The sequence below is a fragment of the Paroedura picta genome, chromosome 2 (assembly GCF_049243985.1).
Source record: "Paroedura picta isolate Pp20150507F chromosome 2, Ppicta_v3.0, whole genome shotgun sequence".
In the NCBI taxonomy this organism is placed as follows: domain Eukaryota; kingdom Metazoa; phylum Chordata; class Lepidosauria; order Squamata; family Gekkonidae; genus Paroedura; species Paroedura picta.
The window spans coordinates 136395969-136419216 of NC_135370.1; the positions used below are offsets into that span (position 1 = coordinate 136395969).

The 23248-nt window shown below is 39.4% G+C and overlaps 1 protein-coding gene across 1 annotated transcript in view; it reads right to left on the reverse strand.

The window, feature by feature from the left end:
• Window positions 1–2036: 2036 nt before the first annotated feature.
• Window positions 2037–23248, reverse strand: part of SPRED1 (sprouty related EVH1 domain containing 1) — an 83730-nt gene continuing 62518 nt past the window's right edge. Inside the window, exons 5-6 of the mRNA XM_077322961.1 lie at window positions 14921–15079; window positions 2037–7478 (exon numbers count right to left, since the gene is read on the reverse strand). Of these exons, the coding sequence (XP_077179076.1) occupies window positions 6819–7478; window positions 14921–15079 (819 nt within the window). The 3' untranslated portion in view covers window positions 2037–6818. The remainder of the gene's footprint in view (window positions 7479–14920; window positions 15080–23248) is intronic.

Sequence of the window (23248 nt, forward strand, 5' to 3'; positions counted from 1 at the left end):
GGAGGGCACCAGTGGCGAAATTTTGTTCAGTACATGTCTACAGTCCATCTATTGATTATCTCTAATGAGATTGTTGTGCTTCTGCAGTTATTTCCCCTTGGAGGGCAAAAAGAGAACAAAAAGAGATACAAGAATTCTGGATCCACAACTGAGAGTAAACCAGTTTCTGGTCAGATAGATCCCTCCTCATGCCTATGCATTTGTCATGGTGCCTTTGTTCTTACTAGAACAAACATTCTAGAACTCGTTGCTATTGGAAGGAGATGTAGGATCTTAACAGCTCCGATCCAACTGAGGATGCATATAGATGGGAAAGGGGGCAGGGCCACTATTTTCCTACTACTACTATATTTCCCCGAAAATAAGACATACCCGTAGCAGGATTTCTAAGCATTTGCACAATATAAGCCATACCGCGAAAATAAGACATACCCATAAAATAAGCTGTAGCAGGATTTCTAAGTGATTGCACAATATACGTCTTAGAAGTAAAGCTGTGGCTGCTGTTTTCCTCAGCACTGTGGGTCTCTCTCCCCCAGCACCAACCAGCAACAGCCTGTGTGGTAGGGTTGGGGCGCCAGGGTGTGGGGCTGGGAATCCGCCCTGACTTGGGGGTGCTTCTCTCTCCTCTCTTCAAAGGGGTGTGTGTGTGGAAAAGCCCAGCCAAGAGGAGACAGGGAAGAGCCACCAGGCTGCCCTCCCGCGCAGCAAATTCTGCAGCCAGCCAGGCATCCTCCTGGGTGCCAGCGCCGAGCACACCCGCATATTTCTACACCGACTCCGCTTTCTCCCCTCCCCCCACCATGCACCCACTCCCCTCCCCTGGCTTTTTTGGGGGTTGCTTTCCTGGTGGGAGAGGCGAAGCCAGCACCAGCACTCCACCCTTCCACAGCGCTGACCGCCCCAGTCGCTCTCAGCCCCCACAAACACCAGTAAAGCTGCTGCTCCCCAGCACTGACCAGCAACAGTCATAGAATCATAGAATCATAGAGTTGGAAGGGGCCATACAGGCCATCTAGTCCAACCCCCTGCTCCATGCAGGATCAGCCCAAAGCATCCTAAAGCATCTAAGAAAAGTGTGTATCCAACCTTTGTTTGAAGACTGCCAGTGAGGGGGAGCTCACCACCTCCTTAGGCAACCTATTCCACTGCTGAACTACTCTGACTGAGAAAATCTTTTTCCTGATATCAAGCCTATATCGTTGTACTTGTAGTTTAAACCCATTACTGCATGTCCTCTCCTCTGCAGCCAACGGAAACAGCATCCTGCCCTCCTCCAAGTGACAACCTTTCAAATACTTAAAGAGGGCTATCATGTTCCCTCTCAACCTCCTTTTCTCCAGGCTGAACATTCCCAAGTCCCTCAACCTATCTTCATAGGGCTTGGTCTGTGGGTCACTTTCACCCCAAAGTCAATGTTGATGGCATTGACTTTTCTAAATACCAACAAGACACTCTCTGAAAATAAGCTATAGTGTATCTTGAGGAAAAATAAATATAAGACAGTGCAGCTGTAGCAGGAGGTAGTTGATTTGCTAGTGGAAATCCCATCTGCAAAAAAAAAAAAACAAAACAAAAAAAAAACCAGTGGATTCACAACAAGTTAATCCTGCTTCTGCTTTCCAACTCCTACAGTGGGAACCCTAAGTTATCAGTGGGGTTACCACATAAATCTGACTCTACAACATTTTCCAGTGATGGCGCAGAGGTTACGTGCCTTCCCTCCTAGCAGCCCAAGTCAAAACAATTTTATTCCAGATAAATTTTGGAGGTGACCTGAGTATTGATAGAACTAAACTTTGAAGTTGGTTCCCTTCCATATTTCTCTTGCTTGGTAGCTTGTTGCTTTAATTGATTTAATTATCGTTCTGTTACCTACATACATAAAAATATTGTACTTCTGATGTAACCAATTAAACATTTTAAATAAATAATTCTATGCATTGCTGATACGACTGAACAGCTTCCTCATCTTATTCTTAACATTCACAATAAAGCGGGGGGGGGGGGAAGGTAGGAAATCATGACATGGTATGTTTTAATTTCATGATAAGTTTTAATCAGGTAATTGCAGGAAAACACTGAAACTTAAAACTGTTTATGATAGTATCCAGTATGACAACTTACAAGGGTATGATAACAGTTAAACTTGTATGCATATTTACATTATGTACTCAAGGTAACCAGCTATATTCTTATACATAAAAGAAATACATCTATGTCATGGAATTAAAACTAAAATCTACGTCATTTAGTAGAAAGATATAGCATTTTAGATTTTAATGGAAATAATATACAAGTGAGGCACTTCTTGAGGTCAATAGGGCAGAAAGCAAATGGCACAAAGCAAAAAGAGGCAGTGTTCACAAACAAAAGAGGAAAAAAAACCCTCTATGTACAGGTTATACTGTAGCGCCCAATACAAAATTTTTCTATGTGTTTTTGAGTTATCAAAGCTAACCACAACTATTGCAATTAAGAAGCTTTCAGGAAAAGAAAAATGCCATTGAATGCAGTGCACCAAAAAGCATATGGAAGTCTTAACCATGAGGCTGCTGATTGTAATAGTACAATTGGACTAGTTAACCCTTCTTTGTTTATTCTACTCCCAGAACAGCATATGAGCCACTGGGATATTCCATATAGAGTTTTATATTATCATGGGAGACTGAAAGTGTAATGCAAACAACTGTGCATTATTTACATAGGAGTTTAAGAGTTTACTCCACTATACACAAGGAAATATTACCCAAGGAAGAGACTGCAGGAAGAAAAACTGGAATGTCACATTCCACTGTGCAAAACATGTCATGTGCATTTTGTAATAGCTTAACTTGGCTAATGGAACAGGAGAACACAAACTCTGTGCTCTAGAACAGTGTTTCTCAAACTTTTCAAATGACTGTATTTTCCCAGATCCCACAAAAATCCAAATACAGTGTTGTGATACAAAGCCAAAGGTGCACTTAGAAACAGAACAGGATCTTTCTGAACTTTAAAAAAATCCATGCACAAGGAACCAACTTGAGGACAAAACAGCAGCTGTGTCTGAAACCCTTTCTTCCCAAATCATTTTGCTGTGACGAGGCAGTGAGGGTGCAGATCACGGAAGGACATTTAGTCCACTCAGGCCATGGAAGGTGGGGAGGAAAGCTCAATACGCCTCAGAACCCCATCCTTCTTTTTAAGTTCTGATGCATATGCCACGGTGCTTGCCATACCTAAAAAATCCCACCACAGAGTTTGACAACTACTATTCTAGGTATTTCTGCATTAAATAGCCACATATTTATTTTTTGTCACTTCAAGAATGGCCACTTTTTATAATTTATTTTTAAAGGGCGAAGTAGATCAGAAAGACAACTTCTAATTATATTGTTTTTAGACTGAAGTGTTCATATTTCAGCCAGATTGTAAATACTTCTCATGTTATGGTCTTGCACTTCCATTACAACACAACTACTTTCAGTTTAGTGGTATACGGACAGAACACTTGTAAATGGGCAAAGCAACTGTAAATGTCAAAGGATTTCTATCCCACTCCTATTCTGAAAATTTTTAAATCTAATACCAGAATGAAACTTGTTGGCTACAGATCATACCAACATACATTTTAAAATGCAATTAATTCTTAAGCTACATGATAGAAGTAATTATTTCTAAATCATTTTTGTCCAGTAGGTGGTACCCAAGTGTTTTAGCTGTTTCACCTCACATCAAGCACTCCCCCCCCCCCCCAGAATAGCCGCTTTGACCAGTCTGGGAAGAGAACATCCTCTATTTATCTTCATGCCTCCCATTACTATATCCCCTGAAAGGAATCTGAATTTACATGCCTAGAAGTAACTCTTGGTCTGTTGAACTTCCTTCTTTCCTTTCTAAAAGAGAGGATGAAAGACAAAATATGCACAAACACTACAGTCCCATTTAGAGACAAACACATGAATCCTCAATGAAATCAATGAGATTAAGTACACAATTCTGCCCAATGTCAGGAATAAGAATCAATGAAGTGAGAAATGAAGATCCAATAGTTGGCTCCAGGGATGAGAGACAACAGGTTGATGGTAGAGCTCACATTTTGTACGCTGAAAGTCCTAGGCTCAACCTCTGGGATTTCTATAAAGAAATTCAAATACTGGCTGAACCGAGAGCTTTATCCAATAGAACGTATTTTATCAGATGCGTGATTTTCCCACACAAGGATGACAGCACATCCATAGGAAAGTGGTACTTTTTTACAGCTTGATTTTTAACAGGAACACTGTGTGTGTGTGTGTGTTTGTAGACTGGGCCCATGCTGTGATCTGAAAAGTTAAAACCCAAACTTTAAAATGATACTACGTCCCCATGATAGATTCCAGGATGAAGTCTCATTCAGTTTGGCCCTTATTTAAGAACTTTAAACCAGCAATCTCGGTCTATATCACACAACTCATGTGACTAGATACTAAACCAATGCATTTTTAAAAAAAGGTAATTTGTATCTTTTGTTTTGTTTTAACAAATCAGGAATAACATTTTTCCTTAATAAAGAATAGAATTTAGCAACAAAAGGGTTAAAATACAGACTGAAAATATTAATGCACATAGTCAGTAAAATATTGACGTGTATACAATTTCATATGAAATACACTATAGAACCCATAAGTAGCACTATACTGGTTAGTGCTTGTAGGAAACTGTTAGACTTGCCTCTTCCCAAAGCACACACTCACACGCATGCACGCGCACACACACTGGTACATACATACACACTTAATACAATTCTACAGGACTTTTCTGTACAGCCAGCAAGTTCTTTTCTGGGGTTGTTTATACCATACTTATTTTGAATTAAGAATAAAACATTTTAATAACTATTATTGACAAGATACAGTTCTTAAGCCACCAAAAATGCAGGTTATTTTCCTCTATTTTTTAAAAAAGTTAACAGTCTGTCTAGGTAACCAAGTTTAGCTGAATCTATGAAGCATGAAAATCAACTAGTAGCAGCTTTCAAACATATAAACGGCAAAAAGAAACTGCTGAAGACTGCTACTGCAAGTATCATAATTGCTGACTTAGGTTATTATCCATTCAGGTTTTTTTTAAGTACAAAACTAGAAAGAAGCTCTCAACTTCTATAGTTATCAATATATTTGTCTTCTTTTCAATGTGAAATAATACTTCATGATGATCTATGTACACAATTTTGTCAGTTCAAGCTGTCATATAAATATAAATGCTTTTCTTTTAAAAAGTATTTTACAGATAGTGTTATATACAGCTGTTTAGTGTTTGATCTGGGCTTGAGAAAAGGAAGTACAGGTGAAACTCTATGAGCCATAATGCATTCAGAAAAAAAACAATACATATATAACTTTGCTAAAAATGCATAGAAATAAAAAGGTAGTGTGAGATTAACTATATAATAGTTTTAATAACAAAAGCATATTAAGGACATTTTCTAATCCCCTCCCGCATTTGCCTTCTAGAATGAAAGACTGCTTCACTGCTTTAAAGTTTTATTAATTAAAAACTTTTGTGTTCAACTATGCTATACCATGTAATAGATGACATTTACGAATTCCCCAAGATGGCAAAACACAGCCAACTGTTAAGTTAAACATACATTATTAAAATATGCTACAGTGATTTAGTAACAAAGTGAAACCCCTTTCAGTTACACAGTATGTACTCAATTTTCCCTTCCTGTGCTACAATTTTTCCTGTGGAATAGTTTTTGCTAGGCAAAACCTAACAAGACTAAAATTAATGGAAATACTTTTGCTCCCATTGCAGTTTGATGAAAAAACTGACAGCAAGTTTAACAGAATGGTGAATATGATCTTTATGACAATTACCATGTGATATTTTTTTCCTTCCCAAAATATTTGTCACCGACAATGATTTGGGGAAGAACCCTAGAAAAAAATTTGCTGGGGGGGGGGAATCCTTTTGCTATTTCAGAAGCATATATATATATATATATATTTATAAAAATAAAATGTTATGTTCTCATAACAGCATTAGACAGTTATACCTGTGCTTAACAAAACATTGGTCACTCAAGACTATATTATTTTAAAGGTTTCCTGATTACCAGAATGTATAGAGGGAACTCGATACAAAAATGTAGTTGAAGGGGAAACGAGATTGAAAATACTGATTTGTCTATGTTGAATAGAAATGCTACTAACGTGAGTAGTTAAAGATGAGGAATACTATCACGGAATGTGACTGGAAATACAGCCCATAACTGCTTTGCAATTGGAAAGGGGAAAAAAGGGTTTAATAATTCGTACCATATATTTAGTTAAATATAAACATTTGTTATTTGTACATAAAGTTGCTTCAAAAACTATTTATAAGCAATTTAGTTGCACTTAAAATCAATTTTAGTTTCTTGCAGTCACCATATTAACTTTCCTTAGTTTTAAATCAGCTTTCACTAGTGCAGGTTTAGTTGAACTTTCTGTCAAATCAATTATTTCAAAAAGCTCCACCACAATCATCTATACCACAAAATGTACACATTGAAGAAGTTGATCCCTTCTAGTTCTGACTGCAGTTCATACTGATTTCAGCTACCAATCATAAGAAAAAGGTGTTCCTTTTGCAAGAACTCCCTCACATCTTGCACCATGCATTTAAAATCAGATCATTCTTAAGTTGCATTCTTAACAGCATTCTTAAGTTGCAACAAGTTCCGCTGCTTCTTCCACAACAGGCCCCTCATCCATGATAGGTTATCCCTTCAGCTTGCCACATGTTTCCATGAGTTAGACGTATCCTGAAAATAAAGACTGGTCAGCCCAATATAGCTTCAGGCCGATTCATCCTGCAGCTTTATGCTTTCCTCCACAACATCCACAGACCTCGCCACAGTGGTGGCATGCTCTCAGCGGGAGATAGCAGCACATACATGGTGCAATGAATGACAAAGCGACAAGGGCGAGCCATCGTAAGCAGAACTTGTCATCGCTCGTGTCACATGAACAAGGGTCAGAGAAATCCCCTTCAGAGTCCGACATGCAGTGATAGAGCATGCTCTCAGCACAAAGCATGCAACTAACTTGGTATATGCATCTCTTAATAGGATCTGGAGCATCCTGACATTTGCCTCGACCATTCTCTTCGTGATTAAACCTTTCCTGGCAGTATACGCAGCGGGAACGCTCACCATCCTCTTTCCTCCGTTTTGATTTTTTTAATTTGAAAGAAGAAGGCTGAGTTTTAAGTACCACAGAACTCTTGGAGTCTTTGAGTGAATTCAACTTAGTCCCATCACCAGATGGGTACAAATAGTCTGATTTTTTATGGTCTGCTTTAGGGCACTGCAGTGATGAGTCTGCATCCTCCCTGTCCAAGTCATTTTTCCACATGTCAGGGTGCCTATAGTCTGCATAGCGGCGTATTAAAATATCACGAGGGTTTATTCGAACAATTTCCTCTTCATCCCGAAAACTGACGTTCCTAACTGACTTCAGGGGTACCTGAAAAGGAAGAAACAGAAAAACTTGGTCTTGTTTGAAGGAGCAAGAGAAATCTCTACACAAGTTGGTGATAATTCAGTAGTTCATTACGATCAAGCTAACAAACAACAATATTTCATTATTCTATTAGGTGGAATGAAAAAGTTTGTGACAAAGAAGTTCTATGAAATATATTGATATAACATAGTTGCTTACCAGTAGCTGTTGTTCATCAACAGCTTCTGTGCAGACATACATTGGGACTGTCCTTGCACAGCCCAGTCACAGACATTTTCATCCTAGCTTCGCCAAGCTAGTTCATGTATGACTTTTTGCACTTTAAGCATTATGAGTAGGAGCACCCATTTCCCTCAGTTCCCCCATGCCATTGGAAGCTCTCGTTTCACAATACACAACAGCAAACTTCTATTTACTATTATTTTAATAAATATTTTTCTTTCCCCTTTTCTGGCGAGTTCACAGAGGGATAAGAAGGAGGGAGTGTATGTCTGCATAGAAGATGTCAATGAACAACTGTTACTGGTAAGCAACTATGTTTTCATCTTCCGTCTTCCAGTGCAGCCCCACACTGGGACCATTAGTGAGCTATAACCCTTGCCTGGAGGAGAGGTGAGACTCTCATCGAAAAAGCGCATGCAGAACTGCTTTCCCCATGTCAGCCTCCTTTCTTGATATCTGGTCCAACCAAGTGTCTAATGAAGGTCTTTTCCTTTGACCTGGTCGCAGCTTTATAAATGTCCAGCAATGGGACCTTGCAATGGAATGCTGCAGATGCTTCAATCACTCAGGTCAAATAAGCATGACACCTTTCCAGACACTCAATACCGGCTACTGAATAACAAAACCTTATGGCTGATACCATCCACTGTTATACTGTCTGTGCTGATGCTGCTTTCCCCTTCTTTGGGCCCCAATAACAGATAAAAAAGGCCTAAGTCCTTTTAAATGACTTTGTTCTATTTAAATAATAATGTACAGCACATCTAACATGAGCAATTCTTTCACTGAAGGGGTCAGGAAAACCACTGGAAGAACCATTTCTTAGGATAAATGAAATGTAGACATTACCTTGGGTAGGAACTCCACACTGGTATGCAATCTATTATCAAACACCTTTTAAAAAGGAAGGTCCACTCATAGGGTGGCCAGTTCACTAATTCTCCTGGCCAATGTTATCACCACCAAAAATGCTACTTTCTTAGTTAACAGAGCTAGTACAACCAATGCTAATGGTGATTCTTCATTAAATGAGCAGGATGAAACAATAAGGACCATTGTGGGACCACCTGAGGGGTTGGAGGAAACACAAGTACCAAGAAAATTTATTATTGAATGCAGCTAATGCTGCCAAATGCATTCTGACAGAGGAGTCTGCTAACCCAGAATGCATCCAAATTAACAAATATTCAAATATTTTTCCCAGTTCACAGGTGGAAGGATACTGCTGTTTATCTCAACCCAAGTCTCAAACCTACTCGATTTACATTCATAAAAATAACATGTATAAGCTTTCCTACTCTGGCAGAGGACATGAGGAACCTCTCTAGAAAAAACACCCTCTAGGGTTGATTTTCCAGGCTGAGTGGTGTAGCTAAGCCAAATTGCAATGCCAAATGTACACTTGGAGCAAAAGGTCTGGTGTTGCTGTAACCAAATCTGGCATGGCCATAAGAATGTCCTTGGTCCTCTTGCTTTTCATTTCCCCTATCACTCTGCTGAGAACTGAGAATGGAAGAAAGGCATAGAACAACATTCCTGACTACTGGAACTAAATCGTCTCCTACTGAATCTGGACCCCTCCATGCCAGGGAGCAAAAAAATTGGAGCCTTTGTTAATTCCCCTTTAGCAAATAGGTTTACACGCGGATACCCCCACTTGTTGAAAATTTCTCTTGAGGTTAATAGGATTAATGGCCCATTGTAGTTTGTGCCATACACTCTGCTCAGAGTTTGTGCCATGGTATTGAGGATCCTGCAAAATGTATGACTGTCAGTTTGGTGCCCATGCTTAAGGTTTCTGAACAGAGGGCCCTCAAACCTGTGCCCCCATTTGTTGAAATAGTACATTGTGGCCAAGTTGTCTGTCTGTATGAGTACTGTCTTGCTATGAACCATTTTGGTAAGAAAGTAAGGGATAAATGCTAGAGGGCGTCATCCCAAGGGTCAGACATGATCCGGTGCTTGCACAGGGGATACCTTTACCTTATGAAGTACCAAAATCTTAACGTGTACAGCCCCTTGGGTTCGGATCCAGTGACTCTGGGGAGCCATCTAGAGCCAGCAGGAATGACTGCTGTGGTTGAAGTTATTAATCCTAGTAAGTGTTGGATGCTCTTCACTGACTGCCTACACTGTCCCAAGAATTGTTGTTGTTAGTTGAGAAATCATGTCCGACCCATCGCGACCCCATGGACCTTCCTGTCCTCTACCATTCCCCGGAGTCCATTTAAGTTCGCACCCACTGCTTCAGTGAGTGCATTCAGCCACCTCATTCTCTGTCATCCCCTTCTTCTTTTGCCCTCAGTCGCTCTCAGCATTAGGCTCTTCTCCAGGGAGTCCTGTCTCATAAGGTGGCCAAAGAGTTTTATCTTCAGGATCTGGCCTTCTAAAGAGCAGTCAGGGCTGATCTCCTCTAGGACTGATCAGTTTGTTCGCCTTGCAGTCCAAGGGACTCACAAGAGTCTGCTCCAGCACCAGAGTTCAAAAGCCTCAATTCTTTGACGCTCAGCCTTCCTTATGGTCCAACTTTCGCAGCCATACATTGCAACTGGGAATACCATAGCCTTGACTAGACGCACTTTTGTTAGCAGGGTGTTGTCTCTGCTTTTTAGGATGCTGCCTAGATTTGCCATAGCTTTCCTCCCAAGGAGCAAGCGTCTTTTAATTTGTTTGCTGCAGTTCCCATCTGCAGTGATCTTGGAGCCCAGGAAAATAAAATCTGTCACTACCTCCATTTCTTCCCCATCTATCTGCCAGGAATTGAGAGGGCTGGATGCCATGATCTTAGTTTTCTTGATTTTGAGTTTCAAGCCAACTTTTGCACTCTCCTCCTTTACCAGCAACAAGAGGCTCTTTAGTTCCTCTTCGCTTTCTGCCATTAGAGTGATTATCATCTGGATAACTGAGGTTGTTGATATTTCTCCCTGCAATCTTAATCTTAATCCCAATTTGTGACTCAGCCTTTTTGAGCATCCAAATTGAATAGGCAAGGTGACAGTATATAGCCTTGCCGAACTCCTTTCTCAAACAGCCCATTTCCTTAAGATAAGCAACCAGTTGCATGGAGCCAGCTTGGTGTAATGGTTAGGAGCACGGACTTCTTATCTGGCAAGCTGGGTTTGATTCTCCACTCTCCCACATGCAGCCAGCTGGTCTTGGGCTTGCCACAGCACTGATAAAACTGTTCTGACTGAGCAGTAATATCAGGGCTTTCTTATCCTCACCTACCTCACAGGGTGCCTGTTGTGGGGAGAGGAAAGGGAAGGTGATGATAAGCCACTTTGAGACTCCTTCTGGTAGAGAAAAGTGGCATATAAGAACCAACTCTTCTTGTTCTTCTACTGCCATAAATGTCTACATAAAAACAGTCTTTTCTTTAGACACTGGTACTGTAAGTTATATTACTAATAACAGAATATGTTTATAAATATAAACTTCAGACAAACGTTTTAACTTTAAAAACATTTTTCTTCTTCAGATAAAAGTTCCCTCATAGTTTCATTTGAATTCTCTTTTAAAATGTTTATATAGGCTCATAATAACATTAAAGTTTAATTTATATATATATATATATATATATATATATATATATATATATATATATATATATATATATATAACATTTACTCTCAAGACAACTTATTGACTTGCCTATGCTTTAACCCATTCTATAGTTTCTCTGCTTCTTTTCATAACACTTATGATTGTTTCTCTTCTACTTTTATGTACTCATTTTATACAATAGTACTTTGTTTACTGAGGATTTCAGGACATATGGTTTCCCATTCCTTTTTTCGAAAAATTATATGAACCTTTATGCATATTTGTATTTTGTTATTGAATTGTCTTCGGTTTGTATGAATTCATTATACCCAATGACCTTCTGAATACTATTGCTGATATTTATACACAGTGGATCTTGCCTCTTTTTCCTGTCCTATATACTGTGCATCTGCCCTGACTGCCACGAGGCTGCCAACAGCTTGGCGATTCGGCCAAATTGATTCAATCGAATCTCTTCAATTCGGCCATTTTAAAAGTAGTGACGGTCTGATTCAGACCGTTTTTGATTTGGAAACATCTGAATCGGCCCCGATTCAGACGTTTCCGAATCCTAACCGCTCATCCCTAAACTGAACACTGAACCAACTAGGAATTTCCCTGAATTGAACTGGCCAGTTAAGATCCTCCTTTCTTCCAGCCACAGCAAGCTTGTGAAGGATTAAACAGCTGGCAGCCATTAAACATGTGCATTTCACTTTCCCTCGCTTCAATGTGTGTGTGTGTGGGGGGGGGGAAGGAAGTGAAATTGATATGTTTAATGGCTTGCAGCCATTTAAATGTAACAGCTGATGGGTGAACCTGCCCCACTGTTTTAGGATGAAATGGGTGTGAGCCATTTCACCATTCTGTTTTTGTTTCCCCTGACAAGGAAGGGGGGGGGGAATGAACGGACAGGTTAAATAGCTCACAGCTATGTATATCTTGCAGCTGATGGATGGACCTATTTCATTTCCCTGTGTCCCTAACCTCTGCTCTCTATGCTCCCACCTGCAAAGGTGACAATGACAATAGGATAGTGCTTCTGCTGTGTTGGCTGCTCACCTGCAGAATATTCTTCCTTATTTTCCAACATCTCTTTTAATTTCTACTTTTAACTCGGCTTCCAGCTTTAGAAATGTTGTGTGATTATTGTTATAGGCTGAATGTTTTATGCTATTTTATGTACCGCCCAGGGTTTTGCATGGTTTGTTAGTTTTCATGATTAAATGTAATTTTATGATTTTTATCATGTTTCAACTTTGCGAGCCACCTCAAGCACAGCTCTGAAGAGACGGCACATATATGTTCTAAATATAAAAACAAAGAACATTTTGAAAAAGTGCAGAAACAAAAGATATCTTTAAATCCAGGGCCGAATTATTTCAAAACATTTTATGAAGGAGCAATATGATTACTGAAGTACCTGACGAACAAATTCATTTGTATTAAACTTCATGGGATGGAATTCATAGCCAATTACCAAAGAAGGTGCTCAGTTCACTGGCAACTAAAAGCAAATCCACAAAACCAAAGCAGAACTAACTTTTCCATAGCCGTCTAAAGCATTAGCTTATGATGACAGAAACATCTTTCACTACTAATGAAAATAAGTTTGCTATAAACTTTTAGTTTATGAGCAAAGATTAAAAAGCAAACAATCCTTTCCCATCGCTGCCAAGGGCAAAAACAAGACACTCCATTATAAGGCAGAGCAAACTTCTGCTGTAATGTTTGAGATTCATGAGTTACTTGGCTCTAAGCAATAAAAATTGTAATCGGTCACCTTTGTCAATTACCAAAATTATATAAATAGCAGGAGCATGTTCAATAGAGAAATTATGAAATACTTACATATACTTACATGTCAATTAAACAGCTATATAAACCTAAAGCTTTTGTAATTAAATGCTCTGAATTTTGGTGTAATTTGGTGTAACTCAAGCTTCTCAACACAGAAAGAAAAATGCTGGGAAAGGGAGATACAACATAATTAAACCTGGGGTGTGTTATATCTGCCTTTCCGCTTATGAGTGAACACTTGAGCTGGCAAAAGCCAAACAAAGTCTGCTGTCCTGTTTTGTGGTGGGTGTACATTTGACAATGGTAGCAGACATGGTAGTTTTCAAGGCAAGAGAATAACAGAGGTGATTTGCCATTGCTTGCCACTGAATAACAACCCTAGACTTCCTTCACGATCTCTTATCCAACCAATAACCAGAGCTGACTCTGCTCACTTTCTGAGATCTGATGAGATCTGGCAAGCTTGGGACATCCAGGCTAGCGCAGTAGCACATGGGTGATTTATATACCTAACTCTATCCACCAGTGTACATCACAGGTGAGCTATCTCAGGATAACCAAGAGAACTGTGTAGCAGTTAAAAGCACATCAGGGATGTTTCAGATTTATGACAGTATTATAGTATGTTTAAAGTTCTAAAATATTTTGAGAGAATTTTAGGGAAGGGAAACTCATTGCTTTAAATGCCTGCCTGCATTTTAGTTCCTGAAACATGCAAAATCCAATTTACCAATTATATATACGCATAACACAGAGATTTGCATTTACTTTCATTTATATTTTAGCAGCTTTTGGGCACAAGCACTGTTCAATGTTGCTTCCCGTAAAATCCTGTGTTATAGAATCAAAAGTCCACAGGTTTTGGCTTGGCTTACTGGCCAAACATAATTTGTGGTTATCAGTGAGCCCTTTGCTCCCACAAGTCCACTGCTCATGCCAAAGAACTCAGAGGAGTTTCTCACACTGCTTCTGAATACATAACATCTGCCAGGTCCAAAGCTCAGATAGTATGAGAAAGCTATTCCCAAGTTTGATGTGAGAGTAAGATTTTTTCATGTTGTGTTAAGCACCACAAACACATTTATGAAGTTCCCATAAAATACTACTTGATTGTCAAATACTGATTGAAAAGCTGTTGGCAGAGCTGCTGTGAGGTCTTGGTATGTTTATAAACATTCTAACTTCTCAGGAGGAAAGCTGAGCATAACTCCTATGAAGTGAAGGACTGTTTGACTGGTAAAAGCTCATACAATGTCTAACCCAGGAAAGGAATAGGTTGGACACAGAGTCAGAGGTTCTGGGTTGTTTAATACTGGTAATTTTATAAAGTCAATGGAGACAAGGAATCTCAATGTGCTGCTATAGCACTGAGGTGCGATATTAGTTTAGCACTACAGTGCTCAATTTAGAACGTTAAAAAAAGCCCTCCAAGGAAGATTGTGTGGCGAAAAAGGATGGGGGAAAATGGTACTGTTTTAATGGCTCATTAATGGAGGGAAATTTGCTGTATGAAGCCCCTGCCTCTGTTTCACTTTACTCAAAATGAAGCTAACAAAAAAATAACATCCGGTGTAGAATGGCAATGTGAAAATCTTCTAGGAAAAGGTAACAAAACGAAAAGTAGGAGAAATTAAATTAGGTGCAAGCCAGCATCAGAAATTAAGCAAGGGCAAATTCATGCGGAACTTATTCACAAGAGAAATCTCAATGTTGGAGTAGATGGAAAGGCAATGGGGCATTGGGAAGCAAGGTCATACAAGGTAAGAAGTTGAATGAAATTAAACACATTGAAACAAGAAATAAAATTTCTATTAAATAGTTTTCTTACTCTGGAACACACAGTAAAAATAAATCTGCGTTTCAAATTGAAGATTCATTACCTGGTTTGGCTGGCTGTGGAAGTAGGATGTTCTTGAATTCAAATCTTCAAATGCTGAGGGTCTTATACATGAACCTTTGTAAAGATCATTACTTGCTATAGATTCATGCTGGAAAAGATGATCTTTCAATAGCAAACTAGATGTATTTTCTGGAATTGCCTGGAAACAATAAACATATTTTTTGCTGTAGTTCTGATAGATCCCTATTTAAAGACATACAATTAAATTAAAATTAAAATCAAACAAATGGTACAAATATTTTAGTATAACTGTCACAAAATATATATTAGATGTAACACTGCTGTAAAATCAAAACAAGGGTTTTTTGTTGGTACAAATACGCTGGAAGACAGGACTCCTTAAAGAAATTTACTTAATGTATAGATCATAAAGACACAAATACATCCTGGTTGAGAATCAACATTGACACTAACATTGACATAGCTTTATACTTTCCATGATTACATGGTGTGAATACGGGACCACATAAAATCCATCTTTTCCTGGTTGCCTACTTATACATTTCAAAAACAGTGATGTGCAGGGAACTACATATGATCCCTTTTTCAAAAGTGGCAAGCAACAACTAGTACTAAAGCAATCTTGCAATTGGTCAGTCTCTTGGACACCAACCAACAGTAGCAATTGCTCCTGGCAGATCCCCTGAAACAATCTAAAATTCCACACGGGCAGGGCATATGTTACAGTCCCCCATCTGCCTTAAAGGTCCATCACAGCAGGCAGTGTGTAAACACTCCAACCCTTACTTGTAAACGACACTTAGGGCAAGGAGTTAACGCTTCACAAAGGCCAGAAGAGAGATTTTTAGGCCACATCTGATGCTACTACAGATGTTTATGGGTATTGCCATACCTAATGAGCAAAAAATGAATGTACAAAATCAGCTTCGCAGAAAAGATACTCATTCTATCAACTGTGCAGGTACAAACTGTAACTTTTCTTGTGCCCACCAAGTGTTTTTAGGAAGTAGGTGGTACCAGGCAAGCTTTTGCCCAGGAAGGCTTCTAGCTGACTATTGGAAATCTGATTGGTGTACAGGTTAAAACTGTTGTTTTGACAGCAGCTGCCTCCATAGCACAAGGATCTACACTGGGTGGGTTACTGATGTTAAACTGTGACAATCATTTTGAGGTTTGTTCTGCTTTCTGTGGCAGCCATTTGGTGGCAGCTATTATACTTCTATGCTCACTATGCCATGTCAGAATTAAAATTGTGCCCACAGCCTCAAAAAGATTGAGGACCTCTGACCTAGAAAATAGTTGAGCAGTGGTCACCAAGAAGACAATCTTGTACACCCTGAGCTTCTCTGAGGAAGAGTGGGATGAAAGAGACACCAGCTGTTTTGGAATGAAGAACATTCTCTCTGGGAGCATTTACAAATGCATTGGCTTAACTTTTATTTCAAACAGGATTGACTAGTAATTTCATTTCGTGCAAAATCATCTTGCATATTTGGAAAATGCTATCTACTTTGAGTATTTTCTTTTTCTCATCACCTTCTACACTATTCTCTTGCTACTAAAATTTAATGGGGAAAACCCCTTCAAAGTTGAAGCGTAAGGTATCTAAGTAAAAATTATAGATGGGGATATTAATCCATGTTGTACGAGGGAAAATGGCTGTACATTTTGGAATATCATATACCAGATTAAGTGTAGCTGTCAGATCTAACAAAGTTAAACTGTCTCCTCAAAATTAGGCTTTTCAAATAAAAGAGAAGAATTAAAAAAAATAGTGGACAAAATGCCTTTAAGTATGTGGCAGCAAAAGGTAAGTGTATATTCTTTTATATTAGACCACAAAAATGCATATGAGTTATTTGTTCATCTGCTACCTTTACTTCTCTATAATACTTGAATTTCCCTCAGTAACTGCATAAAAGTTGCCTAACTAATGTATATTCTAGTTGCATATCAGAGGAAACCTGCTTAAAACATGTATGTGCTTGTTTTTGCTATCCTAGTTCCAGAAAGTATTACAATAACAGTCAAAATTCTACTTACATATAATTTAGTAGAAGAAAGGTTAATGACACATAACTGCTTTGAACATTCAATTTAAGAGCCTGTCTTCTGAGCACCAAAAGCTTTACTTCAGATAAAGTTAGTTATTCTTAATCTACAAAAATAATATTTAAAGTATCAGATAGAATCATAGAGTTGGAAGGGACCTCCAGGGTCATCTAGACCAACTCCATGCACAATGCAGGAAATCATAACTACCTGCCTACCCACAGTGATCCCAATCTCATGCCCAAATGATCCCCCACACACACCAAAAATCTCCAGAATCCAGCCTGACCTGGAGATGCCAAATTGTATACTTCCGATTTTATTTATAAATGAATTCCCTCTGCCAAGAAATAGTGAATGGTGAGAGTCACAATTGTGCTGAACTGCAATATGGGGGACCAATTTTAACTGCCCAAACGAGCACTTGTATACTAATTATTCTGGAGACCAGAGAACACATTCTTCTGTTGGCATATAAACATGAACAATGCTGTGTGATCAGCTGAGGGCTACTGCAGGAAGTCAAAGCACTCTTGCAAAATGGTAAGCAGTTGCTGAACTATATAATCTCCAGACCCAGCAATGCTTGGGATTTGTTAAGGTTTGGTTGTCTGAGCTGACACATGGATAAAAAGATGACACCAGATCACTTAAAATAATGTGGACCTGGTTTGGTTTTGGTGAGGTGACCTTGTTATCAGTGAAATTCTGAATTCAGAATTTGACACACTTGAATACATATTTTACAATGCTTTGATAGGTTATATTAATACCATGTTTAGTTCAGCATGCATTTTCATACGACATTTTTAAGACCAGAAGAACAGCTCTGAAAAACCTGAGACACATTAAAAGGTCTCAACAGAAGCTACTGAAAAAAAGACTAAAAGAAAAAAATATGAAGCCAAATATTTGTAGAATAGATGACATTGCTAGATTAAATACTATTATATATGGTCTCTATGGTATAAACACAGAGACAGACATATATGAATCCATGCTTCTTTTGTACTGCCAAAGCAATTATGCACTGCCCACATTCAATATCCTTCAACCACAGGACTGGCATAGACTAGCCAGTATCATCTGTAAAGTAACCTACGCCAGTTTTTAATGCACAACGGAAATCTGGTTTGCTCCCAGCTGCTGGTATAATAATTACTGTCCTATGGTTGCTAAGAGATATTCTGACTTTTTTCCAAGACTATTAAAACATTTCTGTGTGCACAAGCAAAAGGATGCTGGGTAAAAGCAATAAAATGACTCCAGCTGTAGCAGTCCAGAACTCAAAGCCAGATGACAGCTGTAGAGAAAATAAAAACCAGACTGAGATTCTCTCTTCTTCAAAAGCTCTTCTCACTTTTCCCAGTTTTACCAGGATGAGGTTGGCAAGACACCCAGCTGTATGCTTCTGCAAGCATTGTTAAAACCATCCTCTCTCACGGAGTTTGTGATCTGACAGAAGGCTAAGAAGACGATACTCTCCCATGTCTCAGAGGACTCTACATATTTTCTGTCCTTTTGCTTGTTAGTACCTTTCACTAGTTTCTTTTTAAAAGCTGCCCTGTCTCCCACTCAAATTATGCAAAAATTCCCAAACAACCTTTTGTTTTAGTGATTTTTGCAGAACAGAGCAATTACTTTCAGATCTGACAGCTGTTTCCCACAATTAGTTGCACACTTTCTGCCCTACATCCTGAATGCCTTTAGAGGCAGCCCAGAATCTACAACATATTTTCCAGCCATTTAAGACAGAAAAAATTAATGAATACAAACAGCCAAAACAAGCAGAGAGTCCCTTCTGAAGGGGGGGGGGAGGGGGATGCAACTAGGGTTGGGCGCTTCGGCACCCAAAACAGTTATTTGCTCCCGACGCCATGGGGGGGGGGGAGGGAAGGACCTCCGATGCCCGCTCCCCCCCACGGTGCAGCACTGGCTGCGTTGGGAGCAAACGGCTGCTTCGGGCACCAAAGCGCCCAACCCTAGCTGCCACCCTTACACAGTTTACCCCTATGAATTCAATTCAACCAGACTTCCTACAAACTTAGGTGCTGTCATCCTCATATAAAATTTATCTATTAACTTAAACAGCAATGATAAGAGTACTGTCTTCAGACACTAAAGATTAGACACTGCTTACAACAGCAGCTAAACATAAAATATTTGTACAGATAATGTGGTGCTTTTAGACTATTGTGGCATGGATTTTTACAGGTCTGTATATGGATCAACCATCCTGTATCTAGGATTTAATGTTGGATAGGAGGCCTATGCATCACAAAGGTCATGGTGAGTGAAAGAGGCAAGGCAGCTTTCTTTCCTTTGCCTGATACAACATCCACCTAAACTTGATGGAAAGACACTGATTCCCATGGTCCACTGGGAATTGTGGCACTCACCAAGTGACTGCAGCTTACACCCATGGCATTTATACTATGGGTTCCCACAGGGATTCATTTTATCCCCCTGTACTGGTTAAAAAAAGGTACATGGAATTGCCAGATGGCACTGCCAACAGACAGATGACTCCAAGCTCTATTTCTCCCTCACAGTTGAGTTGGTAGGGTCAGGCCTGTGGAAGTTCTCAGAAAAAGCCTTGAGAAGTTTATGAATTGGTTAAGAGGCAATAAACTAAAGCTCATTCAAGACAAGACCAAACAGTATCATGGAAAAGTCTAGTAAAAGTAGAACCGCCGGGTGGGGGGGGGAGGTCCTAAGGCACATAACCTGCCATTCCAACTTCTCTCTCCCACAACACACCCACACACCATTGGGAAGGAGAGGTTAAGATCATGCCTGCATTGCTCATCCAATCCTACATCTCATCATCAATCAACATTATAGGGAGGTTATAGCAATGAGGTTCAGGACAAAGTGGGCAGAAAGCAATTAATCTCTTCCTGGAGTTCTGCAGTCTCAACTTGTGCATTGTTGAGGGAATGATCGGACTTTTATCCCTCTGTGTATCACAGTTCCAGCATAACAAAGAAGCAAAGAGGCACCAGTTAGCTTGGAATGTATTGCTATAGTGTATTAAAAACAATGATGCTAGATCAGTGTAGCAGTGCCCATCTCTTCTATCCTAAATAGTAAATAAATTTTAACAAGAACTTAAAAAAATGATATGGCTCAATTTTATGGATAAAACTGAACTCCTGTGGGAATTACATTGTTCCTATCATTCAATTCAAGGTACTATTCTCTACAAAGCCCTTCATGGCCTAGCGAGCCATGGTGTCTAAAGGACTGCCTTCTCTCAATATGCCTCACTGTGATAGCTGTGCTTGGCTCGCTCAACGTGCCACCCCAAAAGGGTAAGCAGCTGCCCACCCCAAAGCATTCTCTGCTGTGGGAGCATTATTCCAAGTTAGGAAGACGCCCATACGTCTTGCATTTCGCAGAATGTACAAAAGGGTGGGCCTTTTAAACAAGAGATCAGTGCTGTAGTAAAATGGCTGCTGTAGTTGATTTCGTTCATTTATACCCTGTGCCTTTCTCTCAAACGGATACCCCAAAGTGGCTTACATCATTCCCCCACTTTATTGTCACAATTCTGTGAGGTAAGTGAGGATGAGAGAGAGCGCAACTGGCCCAAGATCACCCAGTGAACTTCCATGACACAAATAAGGATCTGAACTGGGGTCCTCCCAGATACTAGTCCAACATTAACTGCTACTCTACTCGCTCGCTACTGTTTATTTCACTGTTTACTCTCTGCATTATCTTATTCTCACTACATAGTTTTCCAATTTCTGTAAGTTATTTAAATATTTCTAGGTTTCCTCTTCACAGTACTGTTTGAGGCGGCTTACGATTAATAATCTGTATTTCTTATATGTCATGCCTTATGCTGTTTCTATTGCATTGTTTTATATTTTTACATGAATTATTGGTATCCAACATGGGCAAGAAAGAATCAGGAATTTCAAATACAGACCATAATTTGTAAACACTGTTATGAAAACGCTGCCAAACTGCCTTGACTTTATTATCGGATAAAGAGATTAAAAGATCCTAATTAATCCTTCTACTTTTAGTAGAAAAAACTTAATCAGTTTGGTTAAGCTGAATCTTTCAAAGCGCTTTCTGTACAAAGTCCTAAAGATAGGATTGTCTTTGCTCAGAGAACTGACATACTTTTTACAAATCACCAAACTTTGTGTTTTCAATGGCACAATGTTTGCAGTGGGAAAAACAGGTCTTACAGGTCTTCCTACAATTAAGTCAGCATAACAACTAGCACCTACATGGTTTCCGGTGAGCTGCACGTGTTACATGAAAACCAGGAGATTTTTAGAAAATGATTTGTCAGTATTGGGGGGGGGGGGGCAGGTCTCCGGCTATAGTGGTAGACCTCAGCCTGGCCCCCTCCCCCCTGCCGGCCACTACACAGCAAGCTAGCAGGAAGAAATGGATATGTGTGTTCTTTGGTGTTGCACTAATGCCCTATGATTCACCACAAACTACATGGTTTAACCAGTTTTGTGCCAGCAGTCAAACTGCAAATTGGAGGAACACTGAAGATCATGTCTCTGGCTCCTAAATACTCCTGCCGGGATTCCAGTAATGGCTGGTAACCCTAGTGAAGATGCAAGTAAAGATAAGATGATGAAACAAAATAGTCATTCCATATTGGCATACCTCTTTATCTAGGATTAGCAAGGGATGTTCTACTTTATAATTTCTTTACTACTGAAATTCAAAAAAACAGAACCTTCTGGGTAATGGTGTCTTTTTTCGTGGAACAAAAAAGAGTCCTGTCAATTGAAATCTAATTTTAAAAAATGGGAAATTACTGTAAACATTTATTTTCTTACAGGCATTTGGAAACTTTTGATCACATTGGGGCAGCCATACCAAAATAAAATAAATACACTCAGGAAACTTATCCCAACATGTTCCTGAAATCACTGGCATCTTTACTCCCAACATTTTTAAGGTACATGGCTTCTGAATTTCATGCCTCCAACAGATTATAATCTTATTTTGATTTTCAGTCTAACCCAATCTATAATCATTAGCTTTAATTTAAAACCTGCTTTATCTCATCATATTCAAGGCTGCTAACAAAATAGCAAAACCTACAAGGGCAAAAATGTAAGTGTCCAGCAACCAATTAAAACTAGCACAAAATTAAAACTCATAAACAGTTTATCCCCCCATCAAATGCCCTCTTGGATAGTATTAAGGATACTTTCCTGAGTAAGGAAGCCATTTCAAAGTAGTGGTCTTACCACAAAAAAAACCTTTGCTGCCCAACAGTCTATCTAGCCGAGATTACCACCAGGACATGGCACAACTGAGGCATAGGAGTGTCACAGGAGATGTGAGTGCCCTAGGCCATGAAGTTTTTATCTTCTCCAGTCTTATTCAGTCTTATACAGGTTATACAGCTATACAGTCTTATTCAGCTTAGGGCCCTACTGATACATACGACGGCATCATTGAGGATATACCACTGTAACGTGCTCTACATGGGACTATAATTTGTCCAAAACATGGCAGCTCACATTATGTAGAGTCAATCACCATTCACATATCACATGCCAAAACCCTTTTACCAACAAACAGCTCATCTTTCTGGAACTCATGACACTTTGAATTCTAGTAGGCAATAGTAAAGGAATCTGTATATGCTCAAGGGCCATGTCTCAAATCTTTCCCAAATTTCAAAAGTCTGAGGCTTGGCTTTGAAAGTAGGTTCTGGGGTTATGTCCTAACTGAATTGTACCCCCATATGCTATAAAGTTACTCTGTATAGTTAGGTTAGCTAGACTTACAACATGGTATAGAAATTATAGTGTTGAAATATGATCTGGAAGTACGAATCCCCACACTGTCATGGAAGCCTGCTGGGTGACCCAGGGCCAGTTACACATACTCAGCCTAACCTACCTCTTAGGGCTGTTGTGAGGACAAAATGGAGGAGTGAAGAACAATATAAACTCTTTTAAGTTCCCACTGGACAGAAAGGCAGGGCATAATAAACAAAGAATAAACAAGTAAATAAGTAATAAAGAAGTAAATAAATCTAGCACTGTAGCATTCTGTTTTCCAAACATCATTGTGTAGCAGACCTATTCATACATTCACTGGGCTGGATTCAAAGGTTGTCTTCTGTTAACTGTGGAGCCTTCCTCTGATATAAGGTGCCTTCCATAAACACAAGGAAAAAGGTTTTTTGCTTTGGAAGAAGACACCACCATTAGCAGAAGGGATACCAGGTACCTGCCTAGATACTTAGACCTCACATGTCCTGAGACTGAGCCTTGATGCTGAAAACCAAGCTCCAAGT